At 36.5% G+C, this 22,581-nt stretch overlaps 1 protein-coding gene across 9 annotated transcripts in view; it reads left to right on the forward strand.

Annotated features, from left to right (window-relative positions):
- Positions 1-22,581, forward strand: part of TAFA2 (TAFA chemokine like family member 2) — a 461,688-nt gene that overhangs the window by 292,755 nt on the left and 146,352 nt on the right. For all 9 annotated transcript variants that reach the window (XR_003519624.2, XM_027591679.2, XM_035729059.1 and 6 more), the window contains one exon: positions 12,454-12,560. Coding sequence is in view for 8 of the 9 variants with exons in the window: in XM_027591679.2 (XP_027447480.1) it covers positions 12,454-12,560 (107 nt within the window). In the remaining variant the exon portion in view is untranslated. The remainder of the gene's footprint in view (positions 1-12,453; positions 12,561-22,581) is intronic.

Consider the following 22,581-nt stretch of genomic DNA (forward strand, 5'->3'; position numbering starts at 1 on the left):
TAAGGTTCATCCATGTTGTAGTATGTATCAGAATTCCATTCCTTTTTAAGGACAGATAATAGTCCACTGAATATACACACCACAATGTTCATCCTTTGACAATATTACCTATTTTAACATGATTTGGTTATGGGTCTAATTTGCAGAATACTTTACAAAGCACTTTAATATCTACTGTACATGGCAAGAAGAGTGTTAATTTAGGGATTATTGGTTAAATTGTAAAATCATAGTGGTTTCTGGCACATTTGGTTTGTGTAATATTCTGATGTATCTTGAATTCTGGTTCCCAAAAATGAAGTGAGGGTATGTAAATTGGGAGAAAGTTAGGTCAGTAGTTTTCAGCAGGTATGAAATGACAATGGCTGTAGTTCAGACCAGTCTTACTCCCCTAATGTAGGACTTTACTCGGTGTTTTTGGAGCATTTTTTCAAAATAGATTTGGGTAATAGGCTTCTACCACCACCTTGGGACATAATTTGACAATCTAATAAGTCTCACTGTTGGGAGAATTTCTCAAGATGAACATTTAACCCCCGACTTCTGCTTTGCAGTGTGATTGCATCCTGCTGGAAACATACTGCTCTGCAACTGAGAAAACTAAATTCATCCGTAAGGAAAATGTTAGGGATAGATAGAAACGTTGCTGTCGGATAAAGTAGAGTTAGGGCATGTTAAATGATTGATGTTATTCAGAAAAGGAAGTCCCAGATATTGGGAAGGGTGAAAACATAAGACTTAAGAAGGGGCTGAAAGCTTGTTGCAAAGGGAACAAACCAGAAAGCAATACATTATAGAGCTTGTAGACAGAAGTTTATAGAACACGGTGGTTGCTGCTTTGATTCTTAATCAGTTGAGTTCACAGCTATTTAAGCTATTAACTGAAAGCTGAGCATAGTACTTTGCTATATTAAAATCTGATAATGTTCCACTCTTCCCTCAGAAGGAGCTCATTAAGATATATGAAGTTATATACAAGTATCGAACACAAACAAGAGGTGTATATAAAATGTAGTTAGAAAAATGCACGCATCCCAGTGTCACCATCTTTTTCATCATACATTGTGAGGTTGATGTGCGTGGAGTTTATATACATCCTTGTCCAAAAATCTTGGCTAAAGAATTATTCTTAGAGCAAAGCGTGGATTCTGGTGAACTCTTGATTAAACAGCCTTTTCTTGGACCTCTTCCTGTTGGTTTCTTTTGAGGATATAGAGTGGCATGCCTTTCAACACATAGCTGTTACTGTCTCTTTCATGTTTTGTTTGCTTTTATAATTTTTTTAAAGATTTTATTTATTTATACATGAAAGAGAGAGAGAGAGGCAGAGGGAGAAGTAGGCTCCCAAGGAGCAGGGAGCCCGACGCGGGACTCGATCCCAGGACCCTGGGATCATGACCTGAGCCGAAGGCAGACGCTTAACCATCTGAGCCACCCAGGCGCCCTGCTTTTATAATTTTTGATGATAAGGTTGAAATGTGTTAATATTGGTGTTCTTGCGGGGATGGTTATGTGAGGAGAGGCCTTCATGGATACAACTTTAGCCTTTCAGTTCACTTACCTCACAGAAGGTTTTATGTTGAGGGGAAGGTCTGTGTTGTAATGGCTTTTTGGTAAAGGGTGTTATTCTTCTGCATGTGAGAATATGTGTCCTTCTTGGACCACAAACTTTATCCTAACAAGAAACCCTTGGGATGCCTAGTGGCTCAGTCGGTTAAGCGTCTGCATTCTGCTCAGGTCATGATCCCAGCGTCCTGTAATGGAGACCAGCATTGGACTCCTTGCGCAGGGGGGAGTCTGCTTCTCCCTCTGCCTCTGCTGCTCCCCCTGCTTGTGCTCGTGTTCTCTCTCTCTCTTTCTCTCTCTCTGACAAATAAATAAGTAAATCTTTAAAAAAATTCCTTAAAGATTAATTTTTTTCATTATTCTCATTCTTTCACTCCTTTGCTAGCGTAAGGGAGAAGGAACTGAGGTGGAGTACATTTCTTCTGTGACTTAATTTCCCAAGAGAACAAGTCCACTAGAGTAAAAAGGAAAAAAGTTCTTAAGTTGTCCCAGGGCTAATAGAGTAGACAAAAAGTTAGAACTGATTTCATGACTGTAAATTATTTGCTTTCTTAATTATACAAGTTTTATTAAATAAGGAAAGGAAATATTTTATTATGAAACCTGTATGTGGACCTTAGATGTATGTGCAGAGCTGGCTCTGTTTTTACCATACATACCCACAAAATTAAATGGTAGGCTTGTGATTTAGCCACGTATGATTGGAAGGTTTCTTTCTTATTCTATTTAGTGATACTCTACCCAACAATTATGAAATGTAGCCATGTCTATATCATTCAGGAGGGGATGGTTTGTGAGTTGTCTACATACTGCCTCTCTCCCACAACCTGTTCTTAGCCATCATGTAACATAGTCATTGCTCTAAGATGGCGGGAGGATGCAAATCCAGATTGGTCCTTGTTGACATTTTTGCCTGAAGTTTTTTAGGAGAAGAGATTGAATATGAAATGAAGCTTTGTGTTTTCTAGATTTCAATTATCCAGGCCTCTTCTTTATAAACATCATCAATGCACCATCATTTGGTGGTACACATACATTTTAAATTAAATGGTATAAGCTAGGTTTATTTACAATTAAATGGCTTTATTACATTTTAAGTTTCAGCTTAATTACACTCACATTTGCTTATGACTTATTGTTTGACATCATATATTGCTTGTTACAAGTGGTTCAGTATGAAATCTCACTTTGATTATACCATATAACCATACTGCCTTTTGTTTATTTTTTAATTTAGGAAGAACAGATTTGGATCCCAGAAGCGATAGTCCATAATTAAAAAAAAATCAATAAACAATGGTAAGGATAGGGCCACTGAGTACAAAACAGAAATGCAGAGAAAGGATGTAGCTAAAGGTTAATATGGTGAAGTGCAAAGACCTTTGAAATTTAAGTTTGATGAGCACACAACCCTCAAACTGTCTAAAGCCACTGAAAAAAGAATAAATGCCTCAACAGGACATGTAAAAATGAAGGACACATCTTTAGTACTGGCCTCTTCATGCCTTGTGGTGCTCATCAGCCAGATATGGAGATTAGTCAAGTGGCTTTTTCTTATTTAATGAAGAGTTAATCAAGAAGACTGCTATATAAGAGCAAGCATTTAGAGATTGCTTACTATGTGTCAGGATCTGTGCTTAATACTTTACATAATGAACTCATTTACCTTCCCAACAGCTCTTTGAGGCAGTTATTATTATTATCTGCATATTTTAGAAGAGGAAATGGAGGCTTTGTGAAATTAAACAGCATGTCTCTAACAGTTGGTAGGTGGCCAAGTCTTGACATCCATGTCTGACTTCAAACATGCTCTTAATTGCCATATTATACTAAATATGCTACATTTTTAACCATATAAACAATTCAGAATTTTCAAAATTGGATAGCAGAACTGCAGCCAAATTGAAGACATAGTTTTTAGTAATCTCTTCTTGAGTCTGCATGCAGAAAATAGTCAAAAAACAAAGTTTCATTATTTTAGTGTCTACCATCCTCTCTCAAATTCTAAGCTTGTTTTTTCTTTAGACAAGCATGTTTCCACTTAGAAGTTAATATTAGTTTCTTGCTTAAAATAATATAGTTGAAAACTAGGGTAGAGTCAGCAAATTTGACAACTAACATTATAAGACACCTAGTTAAATGTGAATTTCAGATAAAACTGATTGGGGTTAATTTCCAAAATATACAGAACTTCTACAGCCATTAGCAGAAAAAAAAAGATTAAAAAATGGGTAGAGGATCTCAATAGATATTTTTCCAAAGAAGACATACAAATGGCCAATGGATCTATGAAATGATACTGGACATCACTCATCATCTGGGAAATGCAAATCAAAACCACAATGAGATACCACCTCCCATATGTTAGAATGGCTATTATAAACAACAACAGCAACAACAACAACAACTAATAATAATAATAATATGTCTTGGGGAGGATGTGGAGAAATTGGAACACTTGTATACAGTTGGTGGGAATGTAAAATAGTGCAACCACAAAACAGTATGGAGGTCCCTCAAAAAGTAAAAAAATAAAACTACCAAGAGATTCAGCACTTCTGGAAATATATCCAAAATAATTGAGATCAGGATCAAAGGAGGTACCTGTACTCACATGTTCATTACAGAATTATTCACAATAGCCACAATATGAAAACTACCCAGATATCCACTGACAGGTGAATGGATAAAGCAAATGGGGTACACACATACAATGGAATATTATTCAACCATAGGAAGGAAGGAAATCCTACCATTTGCAACAACATGGATGGGCCTGAAAGACATTCTGATAAGTCAAATAAGTCACACAAAGACAAATATTGCCTTATATTTTTATGAGGTATCTAAAATAGTCAGGGGGAGGAGGAAATGGGGGAGTTGTTGTTCAGTGATTATAAAATTACAGTTATAGAAGATAAATAAGTTCTCAAGATCTGCTGTACAACACAGTGCACATAGTTAACAGTGTGGTGTTGTGCACTTCGAAATTTGTCAAGAGGGTAGATCTCATGTTAAGTATTCTTAACACAGACACACACCAGCAAAGGGACACAAAGAAACCTTTGGGATATGTGTATACCTTGATTATGATGATGGTATTTTGGGTATTTGCTTGTCCAAATGCATCAAATTGTATACATTAAATATGTGCAGTATTTTTGTATATCATTAGTATTTCAACCTGTAAAAAAAGATAAATTCTAATTTAAATTGGCATTCTGTATTTTATCTGACAACTGTAACTAAGGGTCCCAGTCCTGATGTAGCAATTCCATTAGGTCTAATCTCAATAGGCTGGTGTCTGGTAGACGTTGGACACTTAATTCTGGAAGTGTTAACTCAGCTTTCATCAGACTATGCAGTGTGTATAAATGATAAAAGGTGTACCATGTAAAGACTGGTCGTTTTATTTATAGCTCACAGTAATGAGATACAATAGTATTTCCTTTATCTGGTATCATGGCACTTAGGTGATTAAAAAAAAATTTCCAGATAACCAAGAGCTAGTACTTCATTTTAGCCTTTTTCAGTGCACACCTGCCTAAAATGCACCATGTACTTTTGGGACCCATTACAGAGAGTGTGGAGCATTGTTCAACCACTGTCTCACTGAGGACTGAGCCACTGGGCAGATCTGGATTCAAGACTCCATTGCCACTTAGGTCTTGTCTTCACATTATTCTTTCGGATTCTAATGTGTAGTCTGGGGATATTGATGCATGCAGAGCTTAGCTGAAAGAGTTATCATGTGGATTTAATGATACATTAAAGATGCCAATCTATTTTAAGCCAGTACATTTAAAACTGTAAAAATATATATAGTAATATTAGTAACTTCATTTAGCATGCTGTGCTCTACTTATCCCTACGGGCATTTGAAGAGTATTTGTCCTTACCCCTAATGATCCGAGAATGCTGTGTATATAGATTTGATATCTATTCTCTATTATCCCTGTATCATTGTTCATTTTGCAGAACCATCCGATATCTCTGTTCATTAGCCCTGCCTCCATATTTAGTCTGTTGCTTAATATTCTCACCTTTTAATTATGTAGACTTAGGATAAATTCCTAAAAGTAGGTTCACTTCTCACCTATGTTTAAAACGTGTGAGCGCTTTTATTTGTTGCTCAAGGACTTTATTTCCCACTCGTTCCTAATCAGGAAGCTATGCTCCAAATATTAATAATATAATGGCTACAGTTTCGCTGTCTATTCTGGTTTGTGGAAGATGCTTTATATACATTGTTTTTATTTCTTACAACAGTCCCGCCAATGTGTAATCGTACCCATGCATTCCATATGTGGGCATTGAGATGCAGAATTGTTAATAGATAAATGGATTTATCAAGTTTAGTTGTGTGTCAGAGCGAGTATTGCATGCGGGCAGGCATTTCTGACTTCTAAGCCCATGTTCTAAGAGAAGGACCTTAGAAGAAAGAGTAGCACCTCTGATTTATCATATACCTTTTATTAAGTTCAAACTCACATGATTTCTTGTTTATTATAGTGATGTTGCTGCTTGGGGAAAAAAGCGACATCCTTATTTTATAGATAGTAAAGGAGAGTAAGTGATTCTGTTGTAATAACAGATGCAAAGCAGTGCAGGTATCTTTCAGGGGTTGATTTATTTTGTCTTACAGCATTTTTGTCTGTTTGGGTTATTAGAGCTTGGAGCCTAATCATTTAAATGATAATACATTTCTGTTTTTCTATCATTATGGTCTACAGGTGGCAAAGGCATTTCTAAAAAAAATAAACACTTTGGCTCTACATTGCTAGGCATAAAGCAGAAGTACTTCCTGGGTTTTTATACCCACCAAAACTGCAGTATTATGGCAAAATGAATGTAAATATAAAACTTGGGTGAAGGAAAAAGGCAGTTGTGGTTCTTAAATGAAGCTTGTATTTGCTATCAGGCAAACCTTGTAAGAAACTGCTGGAGCTTTTTTTGGCTAAATCTCCAGGGTTGACTTAACTGGATGAAATCCCAAATGTAGATTCATCGTGAAACACTGATGTATCCAATAAAATGAAAAATATAAAGCAATTATTTTAATTCAGAAAGAGTTGAGAAACTGATTAAGATTCCAAAATCTTTGTTTTGAGGTTACCTAAGGAAATAAAAGCTAACCATATGAAAATGCAACTCTCTAAACTTGTGATCATAATTTACAAGATTATGTCCAGATTCTAGTTGGTCAGCAGGGAGATTTTAATTTAAGTGTACTTGGTAAGTGTGGTGTAAGTACTGTATTGTGACGATGCTGGATATAAGACACAAAATGAAAACAAAATAAGAATAATGAAAATGTCTAGAATCAACCACCGCAGTTTCTGGATGATATAATGCATAGTGTAGGATTATTGATAGAGAGACATGATTGTCTCTTAAATTTGTTGCCATACATTCTTATATATGCAAAATACTTTAATCTCAATGTTGATATTACTGTCTACCCTAAATATAATTTGCTATTTCAGTAAATAACTTGGATATACTAGATAGAGTCATAGTATTTGTCATAAAATGCTAGTCAGGTTTGACATGATTTTTGGATAAAACCAACAATGTTTTGAAAATTGTGGCTCTAGATGTCCTATGTAGTAGGATTTTTCTAATCACCGGTCAGCAAAAAAAGGCTGTTCCAGATTGGCAGGTGGCAGATTTAATAAACAAGAGAACTTACATATGAGGCTTGTCTTGGGCGGCTGCAAGCAGAATAGATCTCTGCACCCCCCTGCTAGACTCTTAAAAGTATATAGAGAGTCCTTAATGGGATTCAGTCATGTATACCATTCCAGATGACCTCAACAATACCTTACACTCTCAAGAATATGTCCTTGAAACAGCTCCCACTATATAAATGATGGGCAGAAGGTATATTCCAAGGACAGGGGAGGGGGGAGGGGCCTCCGATTGTCTGGATTCAGCTCATGGGTCGTTGATCAGTCACGTACTCTCAGTGACCTCCCCCAACAAAGGGACAGAGGGAAGGCCAGTGTGGCTGCAGTGTAGGGAAGGAAGGGAAGAGGAATGTGAAGTGAGGTCAGAGAGGCCAAGGAGGGAGATGATGTTGAGCTTTCTTTCAAGTAAGAAATTAAGATTTTACTCTTGTTTCAATAGGTAAGTAAATTCTGCGATTCAAAGCAAGGCGTGGGGTGCAGGAATAAGATCTGATTTAATTTTTTTAAATCTGATTTAAATTTTATAACATTGTTCTGGTCCCTGTGAAGAGAAAATTGTGTTGACAAATTGTAGTAATCCTCCTCAAGGGTAAATTCCCATGCTAGATGGGGCTGTTAAAGTCCATGCCAACACTGGGTTGTTGTAAATACTAGATCAATGTAGAGAAGACTCCTAAAGAGACCTTCATATATGTTGTCTTATGTGGCCTTTATTTCCACAGAAGTGTCTATGCTCAAGGGCTTTGCTCAAGGGTGGTTGGATTCTAGGTTCCAGCTTTTATCTCCATATTTGTATATAAGGCTTCCCCCCATCACCCCCCTTTCCCTCCCATCTTCTCCTCTTTAGATCAGCTAAACTTCATTTCTGTTTTTATGGGGAAATGATTTATCTAGTAGCATAATAGTTTTTCAGTTCTTGCTTATTTACAACTAAATGCACTTTCACATGGGTGGGGAGGCGAAGGGTTTCACAGTCGTTCAAAAGACCAAATCTCAGAGAATATGACTGAAACACTGAAAGGGGTGGGAGAAAGTCTGAAGGTTTAATTGTCAGTCTTCTACTTTGACAACTTCTCAACATCCTTCACTGCCAAGGTTACCATTGCTCAATTATCCTGTTTGCCTTTTGCTCCTTGCAAGCTGCGGCTGCTTGAGGAGCAATTTTAGGGTTTTGTCCTCTGTGTGTATTTATCCTTCAGTTTCCTGTTTCTTCTTCCCTGAGATTTTGCTGTTAAAAAACTCACTTACATTTTGTCATGTTTACAGATAAATGGGACAATTCTGATAGTGCGTTTGGTCCTTGACTGTGGTAGACACGTTTAAACTGGGGTCTGGTGGTTACACACTGCATGAGAAGGGAATGCCTCCTTCTTTGTGCGCTCATAGGAAGTCAAAAAGAAATGGACGTTCACCTCTTCTCCTTTTTGATAATATGCCTTTGTTGAAAGCCCTCCTTCACTCCGTTACACTTCAGTTTGCTCAAACTTTGTCGTTATTTAAAAATCAGTTAGAATAAAACACATTCCAGGTTGGATTCCTCCCTTTTTCTTCTTCTCTAGTGTGCTCCCCCCCACCCTACCTCTTTCTCACATTCTTCTTTTTGTTTGTCCTTTCCTAATTTTATCCTAAAGAAATGAAACATACTTGCTTCCTCCTCGTGTTGACAACTGTACAATATATTTGGCTCTAAGGTACCACCAACATTCAGGAAAGAATCATTTTCCAGTTACTAAGCTTACTCTTGGGTCAGGCCCTAGGTATTCACAAATGTATGCAACACAGTCCCTCTTCAGGAATCTTAGAGGACAGTGAAGGATGGCGATAAGTAAATGGAAATTATAGTAGTGTGGCAAGTGGCTGGTGTGCATAAAGAAGGGTGCTCAACCTGGTCCTGAACAAATGTTATGGAAGGACTTCTAACCTGCACCCTGGACAGTGAATAGAAGTTAGCATTAATGAGAGTGGACTGGGGGATGGAGTGGGTAGGTGATATGTTTCAGGTGACATGGAGGTAAAATTTAGAGGGAGGACACCGAGGAAATGTAGTGAAGTTAAAATACAGACCGTGAGTATGTGTGGTGAGGGAGATGGGGAAGAAAGGCAGAAAATAAGATTAGAGACAGTCCAAAAAAAAAAAAATGTGTAACTTTGATTCAGTTTTCTTAAAATATCTTTCTGAGGGTTAAGGGTCTTTTCTTTTGAACATAGAGGGAAATCTTGTGAAGGTGTTAATCCTATAAAGGGTGTCTCATGATCATAGTTACATATTTGGCTACACTGTATCCCATTCAGTCAATAGTACTAGGCACTTACTGAGTACTAGATACTACAAAGGTAGTAATGAAAAAAGGCAGATACAGACCTTGTCTTCAGTTCCAGAGGCTGACAGTATTGGCTGTAAGAAGTCCAGCTAAGAGGCTGTGGCCCATGAGAAATTTTGGTGGTCTGAACTACAGTACTGCAGTAGGGATGAAAATAAGTGTGTATGTTTAAGGGATATTCAGGAAATAGTGCTGACAGAAGGTGGTAATTGACTGGAGGGGGTGGGAGAGGGATGAGAGGGAGAAGGCAGGGGCCTCTACACATTTCCACATGTTGAACTGCATTCCCTTTCCTTTTTTAGTTTGACAGCCTGGTGACTTTTGGGGTGTTTCCATTTCCAGATGTCTAGTTATCAGTTTGACCAGCTGTCAGTTCTGTCATCCCATTTAGTGGGTGCACAGTGGTATGGAAAATACAATGGGTCATTGACCTTGTAGCAGAGGCCATTTGCTATGGCAAAGCTATTATCAAGAATTATGCTAAGCAGCTCTTCTTGTCTGATGAGTTTTGCTAAATTGTTCATTCTGCTATATGATATGCAGTAAAATAAGTTTGCAGGGATCGAATGTAGAGGGGGGAGGCAAGATGGCTAAAAAAATGTTAGAAAAAGTAGAATCTCAGAACAAAACTAGTAGTAAGAGTGCTGAGAGTTAACAAAGGCTACGTAACAGGTGATAAAATGAGTATTTGATTTTCGGAGAGAGAATACAAAACCAGATTATTTCCCTCAGAGGCTTCCTGAGAACACTAGTATCCGTGTTACTCTGTGGAGAAAGGTTTCTGGAAAATATGTACACTCAAATATGCCTCTTGTTAGAAGAGGATCTGGTTACATTTGTTGAAACTGGAGTTATACAAATATATTTGCCCCTCCCCCCCAGGTTGTTTACTAATACTGTATTAACATGCTGTGGAATTGATGCCTCACAGAATGCTCCGAGGGAAATGCTGGACTAACCAAGTAATGACTGTAGTAATGGTTAATGTTCATTGAGTGCTTATCATCTTCTGTGCATAGTGTTAAACTCTTTTAATTGACTATCTCAGTCTTCATACTGACAACACTATCAGGTGTAGATATTTATTATTATCCTCACTTTAGTGACAACAAAAATACTCTTAAGTTATGAAGTAATTTGTCCAAAGTAATATAGTCGGTAGGCAGGAAACTGGATTTTAAACCAAATACTCTAATCTAAAAGGTCAAACACATACCCTTTGTGCAATATCTCGGCATGTCATAAGACCAAAGTTCATGGAGGACTTGGTTGCTGTTGGTGTGACTAAAACTCCCTTCAACCATCTCATGAATGGGACTGACCTTTCATGCCCCTCAAGGACCAAAGGAACATCCAGATGACTGGAATATTCTCTAATGTCATAGTCATTGAGCCCTTTTTCATGGCAACCAATAGATCAGGCATTTCACAGGCATTATCCCATATTATAGTAGAAGAAACTGAAGTAGAAGATCCAGAATTCAGTGGAGCCTGGACTCAAATCCAAACAGTCAGACTCAGGAGTTAGTCATGTTCTTAATCATGCAACAATGTCTCCTCAGCATCTGAATTGGTGCACACAGCTTTTCCAGGCCAAGAAATGTTTGCATATATCTGTATTAAAATATATAATTCACTTTTAATACATTTATCCATATGAAAGACTCCTCTTCGGAATTATACAAATTATAGCCATCATTGTTACCACTGAATCATATTTTTAGAGATGGAATTTTGGAAGTAACGGTGTGAGGAGAAAGGTAATTTAGAGAATTCAAGAGGAAGAGGAATCAGACTAGGTCAGAAAGGGACCTCGTAAACCTGCCCTAAGAGCTAAGGCAAGAGTCTTCAGGTCAAACAAGAATAGAGTTTAGTATAGTATTGGAATCTGAGAAGGCACTAAATGATGGACGTATATTTTATATACCTCAGAAATAAATACAGATGAACTATATTTTATATTAGTTTCACTTACCCCTTAACAAAGTAGTAGTTAATATAAGGAATTTAGAATTAGAGTAAAAATTCAAATCCAGAATTGCCTATCATTAAAGATGACCTTAGGCAAAATTCCAAATTTCATCTTTGAAATGGGGATGGACATATCCCACATTTGTTGTGAAGAACAATATAAACATTGTCACGTAAAGTGCTAGAGAAAGTAGGTGCTGAGCTTTTATTATAGGTAGCTATATTGCTTTCTTGAGTTTTGTGAGTTCAACTTGAAAATGTTCACTTGGTATTTTTCATTCTGTTTTTCCATTTTTTCTCCCACTTCTGATAAAGTACAGAACAGTGGATTCCGATAATATTAAAATATCTGTGTGTCTCCAGTAGTGGCATTGTAAGAAGCAGTTGTACCAGGTGACTTTTTTTTTTTTTTAAAGCACATTAGGAATAATAGATTTGAAATGAGTTTATTCTGGACAGGAATTCATTTAACACATTTTATCTAAACTGTTTACTCTGACCATTTGACTTGGCACTGAAGAAGGAATCTTTTAGAAAAAAAGTAAGATAAGTCACTTATTTAAAGATTATTCAAACAACTATGCCTTGGATTTTGTGAATAAGTTAAATCTATATTTATACAGAGAAAAATGGTAATGTTTCCCAGTTGATTTAGACTATTGTTGATTGAATGAAGACTGACTGAGGTAGGGCCTCTTTTATCTCTTGCATCATATCAAGGCACTTTGTTTGGAATACTTTTATTTTTTCTCTTTGGAATTTATACAGTAAACAGCATTTCAAATACAATAAATTCCATTTTCAGGTGTTGAGGTGTCATGAAAGCTCTAAATGTAGCACAATTATAATGGAAAAGCAGTGATTTCATATACTTAGGATTTTTACTATTTTTATTTTATTTGCAGGATGAGTAAGAGATACTTACAGAAAGCAACAAAAGGAAAGCTGCTAATAATAATATTTATTGTAACCTTGTGGGGGAAAGTTGTATCCAGTGCAAACCATCATAAAGGTAAGCTCTTCTGTTTTTTTTTTTTTTTTCCCTCAGCTCTCTGTGGAAAGTGACTTCCTTTAACACAGACTATCATGTTCTATCTTCACTGGTCCGTTAGTTTTACTAGGTATGGGTTCCCCCCTGGTAATTCTCTTTGAGTAAAAATGCAGAGAGAGTTATCCTTAATATGGCTTTGATGGGGGAAGCATGATTGTTTCCAGGATTACTGCCATTTCTGCAAATAGTGTTCAAAGAGTATAGAATCGTGACTCTGCCTTTCCCTGTCACTTCCATTTTTAAGGTATTGATGCTAAAATGTTTGGTTGCCATGTAATAAACATGAGTTTCAAATTGCAGTCATCCTGGGAATGAAAGCGTCTTTAATGATCTGTGTCTTAATAATATGTATCTATGTAAATTTCCTCTCCATGCTTTTTGTGGATCGGATTTCTTCATGCCAGAGTACCTTGTTGACCACCTTTTGGACTCTATCCCTAATGTGATATTCAGCAGGCTCAGTTCAGAACAGAGTGAGAATATTCGTTTTATACATATGTGTTAAGCCTGACAGTTCAGCCCTTTCTGTTCTCTTTCCTGAGCTGAAGACTCAGTATAATGAATAACTACCTTTTCCAAATGAATTAAAATGGGGCTATTTCTGAACTGTTCCTACCATAATCAAGTATTCATAACCTGAATAGTCAGTTTAGATTTTTCTGTGAAATACGATTTTACAATTAAATTTTCAGTCCTCTGTAAAGTCTAGAGATGAGCAACTTTTAAATTTTATTTTTAGGGGAAGAGGGAGTTAAGAGCGCCTTGAATTTTGTAACACTTAAATTAGTTACACATGTGCATTTAATTAGCATTACATGGAACATTAACACCAGGGAGAGGGAAGACATGGTGTGAGGGAGTGATGCCTCTGAGGCAAAATCTTTTCCCCTGTGTTTAAAACCAAAAAGAGACATCTTTCAAAATAAGAGAATTTTATGAAGAGGCCCTTCATATTTCATAATCCTATTTTCACCCCAGAGTGTGTGTGTGTGCCTGTGTATACATATAATATTAATTATATCATAGGTCTATTTTAGAATGTTCTTCTTTTCTTTAATATAGCAAACTGATCCACAAATCCTCTTTGATAATGGTTATTAGTTCAAAAATAAAAAGTTGTCGAGGAGGACATTATTCCCCATGCCTCCAAATTGGCAACAATGGACCAAATCTAAGGACAAAGTAGTGTTAAATACTCACCTTTTAGTAAGACTTGCAAACTACTTGGGCTTAACAAGAGAAGACACACCATGCCTTCTGTGTTGGGTGGCCACCCCCATGCCCTTTCTCAGCGTATAAAAGAATTGAGAGAAAGGGGGAGTTTTATAGGAATGGTGGGTGTCACTCTGGTGAGGCAAGGGTTCATGATAAAGATGCTTTCTCAGCTCCAAAGCCAAGTGATATGATCCATGCAAAATGCCCCTTTTGTTTTAAACTATTTTACCTTTAAAATAATAAGTATAATGTATATGTAAGTCATGTCCATAAAATGAATATGTGGTTCATACTCTCACCACCCAATTTAGAAATGTAACATTTCTAATACTCTGGAAACTGGCCATGTCTGCCACTCTGATTTCATTCCTTTGCCTCTTTCCCCAGACAATCACTACTCTTAAATTTTGTGATTATAATTCTTTGGCATTTATTTCTAATATCACCATGTATTTATATATATGTAAATATACATATTTATATATTTATATATAAATATGCATATATTTTTATATATATAAGGCATATTCCTTAATTATGAGTGTTACTGAATTTTCATAATAGTATTATGCTGTATTTTTCTGTAATTTGCTACTTTGCCCGACAGGTACTTGGGACGTTCATTAGGGTTGATGGCATATAGCTAGAGTTTATTCTTTTTTACTGTTACTCCACATTTTATTGTATGAAGTCACCACAATTAATATATTCATATTCTTGTACATGAACACTTAGTATTTTATATTCCTGCCATTATGAATGATGCTTCCATAAATATTCTTGCACTTCCCCCCAGTGCACATGTGCAAGAGTTTCTTGAGAACACATTCCAAGGAGCAAAATTGCTGGGTCTTGGGGCATGCATATCTTCAGTCTTACCAGATAATGCCAAATGGTTTTCCAGAGTGGTAGTACTAATAAAGTAGTTCAAGGTATTTTCTTACTGTATTTGTAATCTTGCTGTATGTGTAGATCTCTCTCCTTTCTGGGTGATTAGTGCTCAGCATGTCTTATCTCTTTTCTTGATTGGTCTCACCAGAATTGGTCAATTTTATTAGTTTTCTAAGAATCAGCTTTTGCCTTTGTTGATCCTCTCCCTTGTGTCTCTTCTTGTATGTCATTACTTTTGCTCTTATCTTTATGATTTCATCAATTGTGTTTATATTTATATAACAAGCACTTAAACTCAGGGTATGCCAGGTATTTGTGGGGAAGTGAAACTTCTTGGATTTCTCAGTGCTCCAAAAAGCCCTAGCCTCCTGAGACTTTTCATACCTATAGTTATTTGTGTAGTTAATTGCTTTGATTGAAAGGATAATAAAACTCCTCTTATCTCCTCAAGTGAGCTAAATGTTATATCTTGGATTAGGTCCCTAGATAAAGCTCTCAAGTGCCAGAAAGATTGGGGCACCACCTCTCTGTGTGTGAAACTCCTGATCTTTGAGACACCTGGGGTTTATTTGGCCCTTAGAAAGATGTATTTACATTCTGAAAGGTTCGAGTGAGAACCCAGGATCCTTTCTAACCTATCTCAAAGCAGCAAAAGATTTTTTTTCCTTTCAGGATAGGAGGAGATGACTGTCTCTCCTATACATAAGTGGAAAAAAACCCATTCTACTCTGTTACTCACCTGTAGAGTTTTCAGCTACTTATGTAGGACATATGACCTGGCCTTCATCATGAGTAAGGCATAGGGCAAAGTAGGCCGATTTACTTATTTATTACGAGATAATCACAAGAAATCTCTGATTCAGAGCACCTTGTATAAGCATTCAAGATAAAAGTAATAAAGATGAATATTAAAAACTCAACAGCACTATTCTAAGAGCTTTACAGATATCAGCTCATTTAATCTTCATAACAGTCTCTAAAGTATATACTATCATTAAACCCACTTTCCAGATCAGAAACTACAGCAAGGAAAGGTTAAATAATTTGTCCTTGATTGGCTAGTTAGTACGAGGAGGCAGGATTCAAATTTAGGCAGTCTTGCTTCATACAACCATGATAAATAGCTGGTAGTGAATTTCTCTTTATACTATTTGTGGTTTAGTTGACTTCCTGAATCTATGGATTGGTGTCTTTCATGAACTTTGAAAAAATTTCAGGCATTATCTCATCAAATATTTCTTCTACACCTTTATCTCTACTATCTAGAACTCTGGATATGTGGATGTCAGCTTTCTCACAGTGTCCTCTGTGTGTTTCAACCATTGTATTTTCTACCTTTAATCTCTCAGTGAATTCTGGGATATTTATTCACATCTTCCTACCACACTGGTTCTGTGTTCTCTTCAGTCTAATCTGCCCTTTCATCCATATATTGAGTTTTAATTTCATCTACTATATGCTAGTCACAATTTTTTTTTTGGTGAATTGGCTTTTGATACTGATACATTTTTGTTCTCATTTATGTTTGTATTTCCTCTTTTTATACACTTGATATATGATATATATGTTTTGTATGTGTTATATAGGTCTTTAAATGTTATATATAATTACTGTATAATATATATTAAAGTTATATTTATATTTTGTATATATTACATATGCAATATATAACATACAAACATATATAATATATACGTCATATATAATATATTTTATACAAATATTTAAAACATATAATTATGATATATACTGTATTAAAATTATATTACATATTGTATGTACATTTTGTATATATGTTTCATATATATTATATATACATTTTATATTTGAGTTGATGATTCTATTTTATGAAATTTTTGTGTTTTCTTCCTGGTGAGTCTCACTCATATTTATTTTAAAGTTTTGTGATTTAAAAAAAAATTGTGAGCTAATAATGTTCATTGGAATCATACATGTGAGAATTTTTAAGGCTGTGCTTAGGATGCATTCTTTCAGATGATTTGCATATTATCATATGTCTTAGGTAAGGTTCTTCAAAAGCAGAGCCAAGTCAGGAATTCTTGTTTATGTGATTTATTGAAAGTGCTCTCAGGAGGAGAGCAAGGGCAGCCAGATAGAGCAGGAAAAAAAACTAAACACAAATAGAGTCTCAGCTGGAGGACAGCCTGGTCGGATCCTATGGAGGGGCTCTGAAACATGAATTGCTCCATAGAGTTAGCCTCTCCTTGAGATTAGATAGACAGCATCTTCTGCCCTTGTGTTCACTAGTCATTGGCTGTTGATCTATTCCCTCTGGCAGGAAATAGCCTTCCTGGGGAAGTGGGTCTTCTTTTGCAGAGGGTAAACCTCTAAGGAAAGGAAGAGCTATGAACTGTGATCTGCTAACATTCCACAGCAAATGGAGGAAAGGTGCATAGCTGATGAAAAAAGAATCTTGGTAATGTATCAGCATCTATATTCCACTACTCCATTTCTCATAGCCCTCAGATCCGTTTGCTGCTTAGATAAGTTCACTTCATCCAGGCAGAGCTTATCAAATTGGTCAGAATTGGTTGCAATTTCCAAGAAAATGTACTTGAGGAGGGCTGGTTCCCCCCGCCGGCCCCGACTTGATAATGTAGTTGGTACCAAGTCCATTAATGATACTCCTATCTGCCCACTCCCATAGCCATTTTAGATTTCCCTTTCCGTCACCCAGCACTTCTGCTCATCTGGGAGGCTTGCTTGATGTTTTACGCAGACCTCATACCTGAGAGCTCTGAGCCATGGATGTTCTTAATGCTCTGGTTGTACTTAAAAATTTATAGTTTTACTGGGTATTTACCCCAAAGATACAAATGTAGTGATCCAAAGGGGCACATGCACCCCAATGTTTATAGCAGCAATGTCCCCAATAGCCAAACTATGGAAAGAGCCTAGATGTCCAGATGTCCATCAACAGATGAATGGATAAAGAAGAGGTGGTGTGTGTGTGTATATGAATAAAGACAATGTGTGTATACACACACACACACACACACACACACACACACACACACTGGAATATTATGCAGCCATCAAAAAAATGAAATCTTGCCATTTGCAATGACATGGATGGAACTTAGAGGGTATTATGCTAAGCGAAATAAGTCAATCAGAGAAAGATAGGTATCATATGACCTCACTGATATGAGGAATTCTTAATCTTAGGAAACAAACTGAGGTTTGCTGGAGTGGTGGGGGGTGGGAGGGATGGGGTGGCTGGGTGATGGACACTGGGGAGGGTATGTGCTGTGGTGAGCGCTATGAACTATGTAAGACTGATGAATCACACACCTGTACCCCTGAAATAATACATTATATGTTAATAAAATTTTATTAAAAATTTATAGTTATAACTGGGTATGGGGATGCCCAAAAATGGCCCAGTGAATCATCCGAGAGCCTAACATACTCTTCTCTGCACTCCCCCCTCCCACACACAGCAGCCACTCTCTTCCTCAGGGTTATCAGAGTCATTTACCGCATCAATATTAACTCCTTTCTTTCTTGCTGGTCTTTGGGGTTGACCAGGCAGCAGCGGTAGCTTTATGTTTAGCGGGACTCTTACTGTTTCCCCTGGTAAAGGCATCCCCTTCCTGGGAATCAGTACCCCTAGACTCTTAGAGTCTCTTGGTAGTTTTCATAGCAATATTAAGATTAGGTAATTCTGATGGAAAATTCGTTTTACTTGGTAATTTTCAAGTACCTGCAATAAGGCCCAAGAATATAGCAGCACATAAAAGAGGCAAAAATTGTCTTTATGGAGTTTTTGTCCTAGAGGTAAGGAAAACAGATAATAAAAAGAAAAAATAGTTTTATCATATAAATTCTATGAAAAAAATAGAAGAAGAGGTCTAAGAAGTGTTTAAGAGGGATTGTAATTTTAAATAAGGCCTTTGGGTAAGACCTAAAGTTTCCAGTGGAGCCAGCCACGGCAATATCTAGGGGAAAGATGTTCCAGGCAAAGCAGCAATAAGTGTGAATGCTTTCAAGTAGGAGCATGCTTGGAGACAGTGAGTTATAGCAAGAGGGATGATATTCAGAGAGTAGAGTATCTAAGAAAGACAGTGGTAGGAGATTAGGTCATTACAGAACAGGTAAACGTAGAAGATAAAAGAATGGAATAAATACCTCTCGAAAATATCAGTGCCATAGCATTGTGCTCTCAAGAGCAACCAAATGGAGAATTGTGTTACTCTGTTTTCTGAACACGACACAGAAACACTAGAAATCCAGAGCATTTGGATTTGAAAAATGAGGTATTGAAAAATCAGAAAATGTTACCAGCTTAATAAAATATTCTTAGCTTTGGGAACTAAAAGTCCCTCACACACAGATAAGTAAGTTTATTGCTCAAACTGCCACGGAGGTTCAGTTCAGAATTCTCATGATTGTACTGAGCTGGGCATTTTGGGAGGGGGTGGTGATTAACTCAGAGCATTGTGACAGCCAGTCAGAAGGCATAAGCTGTATATCCCCATCGGAAACAATTACATTAGGTCCAGCTTCAGATATTAGGGATCAGAGAGGAAACATTTCTTTCCTAAAAGAAAAATATAGTCATTAATCTTAGAAGGCTAATATGTTTTCTTGCCTTTTCTTCCTCAATGCATCACGTCCAAACTAAATTGAAAGAAAATGAGTCATCGTTGGATATTTGTGTTGGTAAAGGATCTGTATTTAGTGTAAAAGAAATACACATGGGTGAGTTATATATAAAAAAGAAAATCAAAATTCATTAGCTAAGATTGAGTACATATTATCCTCATTTCATATAAAGTACTCATCTGATTTGGGACTTTTGATTACATGGAATTTTTTCAAAGGAAAAAAATTCAGATGATTTTTAGTTCAAAGCCTGGATGATAGAACAGTCATTTAACTTTTTTTTTTTTAAAGATTTATTTATTTATTTATTTGAAAGAGAGAGAGAATGAGAGCGAGAGAGAGAGCACATGAGACGGGGGAGGGTCAGAGGGAGAAGCAGACTCCCTGCTGAGCAGGGAGCTCGATGCAGGACTCGATCCCGGGACTCCAGGATCATGAGCTGAAGGCAGTCGCTTAACCAACTGAGCCACCCAGGCGCCCATTTAACTTTTTTTAACCAAAAAAAAAGTTGTTGTTTTTTTTTTGGCTGTTGGTTTGATAGTTTATTCAATTATCCAACCAAACTACCCAATAAACAAAATCTACTTTGAGGGTCTGTCAATCTATATTGAGATTGCTAATCTATTTTGAGGGTTGAGTTTTAGATCAAGTTCTGGAGATATGGTACAGCATAGGGGATATAGCCCACGGTATTGTATAGCATTATATAATGACAGATGGCAGCTACACTTGCAGTGAGCACAGCAAAAGGTATAAACTTATCAAATCACTGTGTTGTACACCTGAAACTAATGTAACATTGTGTGTCACCTAACAAAATAGGCATGCCCCATGTGCTATGAAGCTTACAGTATAGTCAAGGAAAAAATCTGATAATCAAATATTTAATTAAAATGGTATTAAAGTATTGTAAAAAAATTTCAGGATAAGAGTATCTAAACTGTAAAATGGGTGGAGGATGGTCAGGAAAGTCTTTTCTAGAGAATAGATACTCGAACTGAGTATTGAATGGGGAGTGGGAGTTAAGTAGGCAGAGGACGGGGCATCCAGGCAGGAGGAGCTGCATGTGCAAGGTGCTGAGACATGAAGGAACAGAATGCTCTGGAGCTTGAAGATTGCTGTGTCTGTAGGGAAAAAAAGAGGAAGTGGGTGGTGCTCATTCAGCTTGGAGAGGTGGCTGGGGTAGCTCATTGTGGCTATCTTCAGAATACTAGTTTACTTACAGTTAAAATTGGTCCAATTTAGCTATGACATTACTAGATTCTCTTGGGCCGGTTTGCACCTGATTATGATGTACACCAAAGTTTAAGAACCCTAATTTATATTTCAACATCCATTCATGATAAAAACTCTCAACAAAGTGGGCTTAGAGGGAATACTTCAACCGTTATAAAGGCCATATGAAAAACCCTCAGCTAACATCGTACTCAATGGTGAAAAACTGAGAGCCTTTTTCCTAAGAACAAGACAAGGATGTCCACTCTCACCACTTTTATTCGACACAGTACCAAAAGTCCTAGTCACAGCAATCAGATAAGAAAAAGAAATGAGATATTCCTATTGGTAAGAAAGCAGTTAAGCTGTCACTGTTTGCAGATGACATAATATTACACACAGAAAACCCTAAAAATGCCACCAAAAAACTATTAGAAGTAATAAATTCAATAAAGTTGCAGGATACAAAATCAATACCCAGGAATTGGTAGAGTTTCTACACACTAATAATGAAGTAGCAGGAAGAGAATTAAAACATTTCCATCTACAACTGCACCAAAAAGAATAAAACACCTAGGAATAAGCTTAACAAAGGAGATGAAAGACCTGTACTCTGAAAACTATAAAACAATGATAAAATTCATGGTGTTGTAAGGACCTTGTTTGTGAAAACAACTGGATTAATGTTTCTAGAGAAAGAAAAATGGCCAGAACATAAGCTGACCTTATTCTGGACTTTTAACAACACATTTAATTATTAAGTTTTCAGAGAAAAGTTTATTTGAGAAATTTTCGTAACAAAGAGAAGTATCAAGAAGACAAACAGGGACACCCATAATTTTTCCACATAGTGATTACTAGATGGTATTTGCCTGTATTTTTTTCTGGTTTACTTTATGAACATATTAAAATGTCTGAGAGCTTGATGTTCATTCATTTACGTATTACGTAAACACATTTATTCACGTGGACTTAGGCGTATGAGAGAATGAGCTGGTGATTCTGTTTTAAACCATGCAGGTAGGGGTGTTGTTTTCCTGGAGTTTACCCCTTTATATCCTGATCTTTTTTCCCTCTCTTTTATTTTAAGATACCTCATGATTGCAGAATAGTGCATAAAACATATATGTACACATGAAAGAATAATTATAAAGCAAACAACTGGGCAACTACCAACCAGGACAAGAAATAGAATGTCAGACCCTCACCGTCCCTCATGCCTCACCCTGATTAACCCCTCCTCCCACAGACATACTGTACTCTTTTCCTGACTTTCTACCCTTAAACAATAGAATATAATTTTATTTGGTTTTTAATTTTGTAAAAATGGAATCCTAGTATGATTTTCTGCTTACCCTGAAGATTTTCTCTAGAGATTCAGCTATGCTGTGACATAGGACCGCACTCTATGAAAATATTGTGATGTGTTTATTTCTTTTACTGTTGACAGACATATGGGTCTTTCAAGTTGTTGGTTGTTTTTGACAATGCTGCTGTGGACATTATTGTATATGTATTTTGGTTTACAAGTACAAAATTTCCCTAGGATATATTTCTAAGATTGGAAATTTATGAGTCATATGATAACCACATATTTAACTTTTTTTCCTACTTTGTATAGTTAACAGTAAATGATGTGCTTTTACTTATATATCTAAAAACTATTAATAAGCACATATCTTAATTGGGGCATAAGAAAACATAATAATGTACTTTAAATTACTTTGGTAAATTACTTACCTCTAGTGTTAGATTTCTTTGGGACTTTTTTGTTAGTACTAATATAAAATTTTTGTGCAATAACTGTTTACATTTAATATTTAATTGTTGGGTTTATTAATAAATTTTGTTCCTATTAATTTCTTTATAGAGTTAACACTAGTGAGAATTTCTGGGGTCAAAAAGAGAATGAAACAGATTTGTATCATTCCACATTTACTCAGGAATGAGGAAATCATACTAAGGTGGTTTAAAATAGGGAATTGGTTACAAAAGTGTTGAAAGGGGAGGAGAAGGGAACAAGGGATGATGA

This window comes from Zalophus californianus, chromosome 9, assembly GCF_009762305.2.
Source record: "Zalophus californianus isolate mZalCal1 chromosome 9, mZalCal1.pri.v2, whole genome shotgun sequence".
Classification (NCBI taxonomy): Eukaryota; Metazoa; Chordata; class Mammalia; order Carnivora; family Otariidae; genus Zalophus; species Zalophus californianus.